This window comes from Gymnoscopelus microlampas (assembly GCF_963454915.1).
Source record: "Gymnoscopelus microlampas genome assembly, chromosome: 20".
Lineage (NCBI taxonomy): Eukaryota > Metazoa > Chordata > Actinopteri > Myctophiformes > Myctophidae > Gymnoscopelus > Gymnoscopelus microlampas.
The window spans coordinates 20,577,526-20,585,004 of record NC_139957.1 but is presented as its reverse complement, the minus strand read 5'-3'; the positions used below and the strand labels follow the sequence as shown (position 1 = coordinate 20,585,004).

The following is a 7,479-nucleotide window of genomic DNA, read 5'->3' as shown; positions in this document are numbered from 1 at the left end:
TGGTGTGTAATTACAGTTTTTCACAATTGTTAACACACAAAAAGCGAAGATTCGGCACAATTTTCACAACCTTAACTTCATGGACTAATCGCTCCACCCAATTTGGCACTACTTCGCACTCCCTTATCTGAATTAGACTCTGACTTTCCTTCTTTACACTCTGATGTCAATTACATTATCACCATGTTGTCCAAACACTACACACAATGTTCAGTTGTTGCACACACCTCTCACATAAAATCTCAAAGCATCAATCTACAACACACCTTGTTGTCCAAACACTACACATATGTCAGTTTTTGCACACACTTCTCACATAAAATCTCAAAGCCTCAACCTACAACACACAAATAGTCAAATCTTTAAACATTCAGGTCTGGTGAGCAATTTGCACCACCGGGCTGCTCCAGTGCGTGAGTGGTTCCAGAACCACCCACATTTTTCCGTGCTGTACCTTCAACCTTATTCTCCTTTCCTGAATCCCATTGAGGAGTTCTTTTGAGCTTGGAGGTGGAGGGTAAATGAACGGAACCCACAGAGCCGGGGGTCCCATTGCTCCAGGCCATGGAGGAGGCTTGTGGCGACGTCACTGTTAGGGTGTGAATCTTCTGCTATCTCACGATTCGATTCGATTCCGATTGTTGGGGTCACGATTCCGATTATTTTCCGATTATTTTCAAAACAAACGATTCTCGATTAGTAAAATATGTTTTTTTCCAATTCAAAATCGAAAAATGTCATTATACAAAAATCGTGAAAATCGCCCTAGTCCCTAGTCACTGTTGAGGTCTGTCAGGGCTTCATGTGCCACTCGAGGCGTTTCTTCCAACGCTGCTTGGACAGGGAGAACATTGCCTATGATGTGGATGGCCCTCTGGCCAGACATGAACCGGAGGCATGATGCCTAAATCATATAGAGAAATAACACATTTTTGGCTGCATATTTGTGTTTTGTTTTATGTTTCACTATGAAAAAAGTAGGCCTACACTGAGTCATTTTACAAAAGAAATTGTCAATGTCATTCATATGGTGTGTTCCATTTCTATGATTGTGTTTTCAATTTTGCCCTGCAGTGTGCTGTAAATGTTTGGTAGTGTGCAGCACATGCTTAGTTGTGTGTACTCAATGAATGGTATGTGTGTGTCATTTGAAAATATGGCTGTGTGTACCAAATGAAAACACGAGTTCCATTTTGTGAACAGTTAAAAGATTTGATGGCAAAGTGTCATTTTGCAAAGGGAGAGTAGGGTTTAGCATGTTGTGTGTGAGATTTGCAGTTTTGGTGTGCAGTTTTGAGAAAGCCGTTATTGTTTTGAGAAACGTGTGTTAACAATTGTGAAAAACTGTAATACACCACACAGCGTTATCTTGATTCTCTTCCGTAAGAGATGGCAAATGGGACAACGTCATTCTGAATAACACGTTAGGTTAGGCTCTAAAGATTTTGTGGAAAATGTTGTTGGGGGTTCAGTGAAACTAATAAAAAACTGATTGGATGTCAAATGTTTGGCATAAATAATGACTCATTAAATTCAGTGTTCACTAATCACTGTGTGTGTGTGTGTGTGTGTGTGTGTGTGTGTGTGTGTGTGTGTGTGTGTGTGTGTGTGTGTGTGTGTGTGTGTGTGTGTGTGTGTGTGTGTGTGTGTGTGTGTCTGTGTGTGTGTGTGTGTGTGTGTGTGTGTGTGTGTGTGTGTGTGTGTGTGTGTGTGTGTGTGCGCGTGCGCGTGTGCGTGTGCGTGCGTGTGTGCGTGTGCGTACATCAGACTGGAGCAGGAGATTGAGGAACTGGAGACCGGAGGACCAGCCAATGAGGGCGTGGCCAAAGAAAATGGAGGTAAATTCAGTACCCATGGCAACGTATGAGCTAGAACAGGAAACCATGGAAACAAAGCCTGGGCAGTTGTGAATTGGAAGGGAAGACGAAGAGTGGGCTAATAATGGCCTCTACATTGAATCCATCAAATCATTCCTCTCTTCTGGTGGTCATTAAAATAATATTTCATTTAATTCTTTCCTTTTCTCTCTGTATTTACATCCTCCATTCTCTCTCTTTCCCTCTCTTGCTCTCTCTCTCTCTCTCTCTCTCTCTCTCTCTCTCTCCTCTCTGCGGTGCCACGTTGCCCCCTGCAGGAGAGAACGGAGTGGTGCAGGCTTCAGGCCAGACACCCAGGAGAGAGGTGACAGGGATTGAGGCGAAGCTGCTGGGCCCCAGCCCCGACCAGGCCAGTGCAGACAACCCCGTCACCCTGGTCTTCATGGGCTACAAGACCGTGGAGGAAGAGCAGGAGAACCGCGCCACCGAGGATGGGGTGGACGGCAACGTCAAGGCCGAGTTCGTGGTCATCGAGGACGGGGAGGGCAAGACGGTAGGAGGAGAGGGTGCCACGGAAGAGCCGGCCCCGCCCAACGGCAGCATGGCGGACAAGGAGAAAGCCAACGGGGGAGGGGAGGACGCAGAGAAAGAAAAGGAAAAGAAACAGACCTGCAAATGCTGCACGGTCATGTGAGTTTGTGTGTGTGTGTGTGTGTGCGTGCGTGCGTGCGTGCGTGCGTGCGTGCGTGTGCGTGCGCGCGCGTGCGCGCGCGTCTGTGTGTGTGTGTGTGTGTGTGTGTGTGTGTGTGTGTGTGTGTGCATGTGCGTGTGCGTGTGTGCGTGTGCGTGTGTGTGCATGTGTGCGTACGTGATTGTGCGCATGTGTGCTAGGTGCACACCTGCCTCCGTGCAGGTATGCGTATAGCTGTGTATATCTGTGCTTTGCAAGTTTGTGTGCATGGCGTGTGCGTCTGTTACGGGAGTGTGCGAATCAGGACTGGAAGAAAAACGATACCAACGGCAACGACAACAAGAGAAGTACGGTTCCACGGCCACAATATCAACAACTAAAGCCAATACGGCATCTTCAGCCACAACAAGAACCAGAGAGACTCATACACAGTATACCAAACTCTGTATACTTTCTCTGATATGTATTTTACTTTTGATTTCTATTGATATTTTTCTATTTTTCTGTCTTGACATTTATATTGTATTCGGTATGTATATCTTTACTATGGGACTGTGTACTGTAAGTTCATTGTTATTATCGTTGAGAAAAAAAGAAAGAAAAGATAAGGTCTCTGGATTGTACTGCGAACCCTTGGGGGACACCTGGAATCTGGACCCTTGTAATTTAGTCCAAAACACCAAATTATGAAGGACACAGATACTTAAATATATATATATATATTTCTCTGTGTAGGCCTACCAACTATTTATCGGTCAATTTCATATTACAATATTGTCTAAGATATTATTTTGAATAGTATTTTAATATATGATATCAAATTATGTTTTATACAATGTATTTATTGTTTTTTGGTTCCACGTATCATCTCCAACCACCATTTGCATGTGATGCTTGTAAGCACTACGACATTCGCACTTCAACAATCATGACGAAAGTCTGCGCTTTTCTTAGACTCACTCATTGTATCTTTAGCCACATTAAGTCTTTATAACTGTAAATGGTAAATAGGATTGGCAGTGTTAGAGATACACAATAGGTTTTACAAGAACTACAGCACGATCGGACAGAAGTAAAATAGGACACAGATCTCTGTACAAGCCATGCTTGCCTCCTGCAAATACTGTATGTCACATAAACACATGTACAACGTAAAATCACTACTTTTTCTATTTAACAAAAAAAAAGAAAAGAACAACTCATGTTCAAAAGAATCCTATTAAAACCAATGTTGCCATGACTATAAATGCTTACATAATTGTGTTCCTGTCAAAGTAATGTTGATGTAGAATGAAGAGGTAGCACTGCATGAAGCCCTGCAGCTCTCATGACTTCCACGTCTCTGTCGCACCGCTCTGAATCACGTTAACATGAATGTACTGTAAGTTCAGGGGTTAAATTGGGATTCGCTCCTCCATGCTGAAGGAGGGAGGGCTCACTCGGCTCGCCCCAGGAAGCATTTGTTTCTTCTTGAACCAAATAAAATCTGTTAATACTGTATTTTTTGTGTGTTGGTCGGCTATTGCTTTCTGTCTCCTACTAGCTCCCAGTTTAACCCCTGACTGTCTTTGTTTGTGGAAACTGGTGGAAAAAACGTCACATACACTTCCAAATATTTAAAGCTGCAATCTGTATTCTGTATGTACAGTACATTGTCTCCCTCTCCTGGCAGAAAGTTAATTGCAACGATGTACATGCTACAATAAAGTCGGTGTCCTACCCGACAACCAGGTCGACATTTCTCAATGGAAGAGTAGAAAGATGACCTCTAACCACTGCAGATGTGCCAGTTATATTGTAGCAACATACTGTACCATACAGATTGGGTAAAATAAGTCCCGGATTTCAGCTTTAAGTCCTTGAAAGTGTTGTCAAAAACATGTGCCCTTGGTTTTGTCAACCAGACAGTACACAGCAAAATACTCAGTGTTAATTTATACATTTTCAACTCACAGAGTGTAAGAACCAAATAGGCCCATACATAGGGTCCATTTTGGTTACATTTGTGAACTCCCAGTTCTAAATTAACACTCAGGATTTTACCGTGTATAAGATGTCTGGGTTCATTGATTATATGCTGCCTAAAATACAGCTCCCTCAGACTGTGCATGTCTCATACACTTACACATCGTCATCACTATCCCACATTTTTTTATCCATATAATCTGAACAACAAACCCCGCTCCCTGCTCACAAACATGCAGTATAAAAAAAACTCTGAGGTTGGTGCTAACTGTGAGTCTCTTCTAACCCTCCATTTACCATCTACTGTTCCACTGGCTCCCTCTGTCACACTGAGATCACTGGTGAGGGGCATTGTGGGAGATGTAGTTCATCCGGACTGTACTGCCTATTTCTAATGAACAAGAGTTTTTTGCACCCTTGAGCATGGATCTTTGGTGCCTGGTGCATTCTCTTCAGTCCTGCCGGCATTTACCACCAGAGCAATGCCCCCCAACATTCCAAGGGAAGTCAGCAGGCATGGACAGCCAGCGTATATGCTTTCCATGTGTACAGCGCCGTTGTAGTTATATGGATTTACCGATTTCGTTTCTTGAAATTGACTCATGTTTATTTTGTTTTTTTTATGGCCTCTGCGTGGGGCGGTATATTGTACTTGATGTGTGTACTTAAAAAAGAAACATGACTACATCTGTGTATTGTTGGTGCCTTTGTCAGGTTCAGTTGGTTGGACTTGTCCGTCTGTCATTCATATTAGACCAGGTTTGTCCTACTCTCCTTCCGGCCACGGAGACACTCTTGAAATGCTGCATTTTACACAACAACAACAACAACAATGATGAAACACTGCAATGCTTCTTCATCAAATAACCTTTGAATGCAGCTCTATTTAATACTCTCAGAAGATGCATTGTGTAGAATATATTTGGTGTCCTGCATAAAGTTTGCCTCTCAAATGTTGCCTCTTTTGATGCTGTAATCAACAGCTGATGTCATTGTCCCTTTTGAAGAAAATGTGTCATGCCCCTGGGACCAAAACAAACATTTAAATTGGACAAATAGATGAACATGAACAAGTTGGAAGTTCTTTGAAAGATCGAATCAAGACAGAAACTGAGTGAGTTTCAACAACTGGAACGGAGAGAGGCCACCCTGTGTTAGACCAATGCCTGTTCATCTATTATGTGGTCGTCTAAATGTTTAATCTTGAATAAAACTACTGTTTGTTTACAGCAAGTCAGTCAAGTGTTGTATGTAATTAACTAAAAGCACACAAAGACTCCAACTCCAACACACACACACACACACACACACACACACACACACACACAAATGTGTGCTTGTGAGCTATGGGTAATGACACGAGTGGTTTTGGCATCTTGGCTTTCTAATGATTGGGGCTGCAATTAACTGGCGTTAATGGAGTCAATCACAGATGGGTATACAGGGGACTCCTGTGGAGATTTGCTTTTGCCTACACGCAAACACATGGCCATGTGCACTCAGACACAAACACAATCTATTTACTGTGGGAGCATAAGATATGAAGACAGATGGTCAAAATTAAGAGTGAAAATGACATTGTTCAACTGTTGCTGAGGGGTTCAGGAGAGAAGAAAGCTGAAAGAAGAAAGAGATAGATTGGGATAAACTATGAGAAAGCCAATACAGAGGGTTTAAAGCTGGAGTTGTACTACAGTCCACATTAATTAAGCTCAGAATAGTAGATATGAACTGGCTCCTATTTGAGTCAAATCGAGGAATGCACTGGTAAGGGGCTACCACTAGAGGGCACAATTTTACTCTTTTGGAAAAGATTGAGGCAAGGAAACAATAATAACTTAATAAGCACCAAATGACAAAAAGACAAAGATTGATACAACAGTTCTACACAAATATGAACTATTTACCTGAAAAATGTAAAAACAATAACAACCTGACTAATCCATGCCTAGCTATTTTAAGACAGACATAAACCAGAGACTGTACTCTGCATACTCCTGACCAATGTGACCATGATTGGGCAGTTGCCTCTGTGCATACACACATTATCTCACACACACACACACACACACACACACACACACACACACACACACACACACACACACACACACACACACACACACACACACACACACACACACACACACACACACACACACACACACACACATGCAAAAGGCAATAGTCTTATCACAGTGTGTCCACACGGTTAAGCCAATACGGCTATCATGGAGGTGGAGGCAGGACATTACCATTTGAAAGGAATGGGTGTGCCTTGTTTAAAAGCTTAGATTCCTGAATAAAAGAAAAAGAGAAAATACCACACCCTCAATCACGTCCCACCACAATGATGGGTGTGTTGTGTTGGTGGGATGCATTTCTCAGCCCACCACAGACCCTGATACCAATCATCCTATTGAGTGTTATGCAAAATGGTATCTCTGCTAACACAAAGTGTGATAACCTTCCTCTTGTAATACAAGCTGGTGCCTGGTGTCAGCACCACCTACTTCAATGTACAGCCCTTTTACTGGTTACTTACCCACCACTGTATAATTGATGTCCCTCCCTTATACTATATCATTTTACTTAGCTTGAGGATTTTTTTGATACTTTATACTTCTCGTCCACACCATTTCAGGGGAAATTATGATGTATCGTTGTAGGTTCAGCCCCACTTTTACCAGCTACAACATTGAAGTTGATGAATATATGAATCCAGTAATGATTGTGAAATATGAAATTCTGCTTTGCCCTGTGTTTACAAAACAAAATAAATAAATGTTTTACCATTGCCAACCAGCACTTATCAGCCACTGGAGTAGAGTGGTGGTGTTAACCTGTAGAAGCCCCCTCCTGTTTTCACTGTTTGTTTAAGTGGACAGGGATGTTTTTGGGCACCACACTATTCCAGTGGCTGATGACTGCTGGTAGAGAGGACAATTATGGGTAGCCTACCAAATGTACTGATCAAAGATATAGTATGTAACTTTGCCCTGTGTT

General features: G+C 42.5%; 1 protein-coding gene across 1 annotated transcript in view; it reads left to right on the top strand.

The window, feature by feature from the left end:
- Positions 1-5,651, top strand: part of palm1b (paralemmin 1b) — a 25,244-nt gene extending 19,593 nt beyond the window's left edge. Inside the window, exons 5-6 of the mRNA XM_084044458.1 lie at positions 1,768-1,838; positions 2,135-5,651. Of these exons, the coding sequence (XP_083900584.1) occupies positions 1,768-1,838; positions 2,135-2,511 (448 nt within the window). The 3' untranslated portion in view covers positions 2,512-5,651. The remainder of the gene's footprint in view (positions 1-1,767; positions 1,839-2,134) is intronic.
- The last annotated feature ends 1,828 nt before the right edge of the window (positions 5,652-7,479 follow it).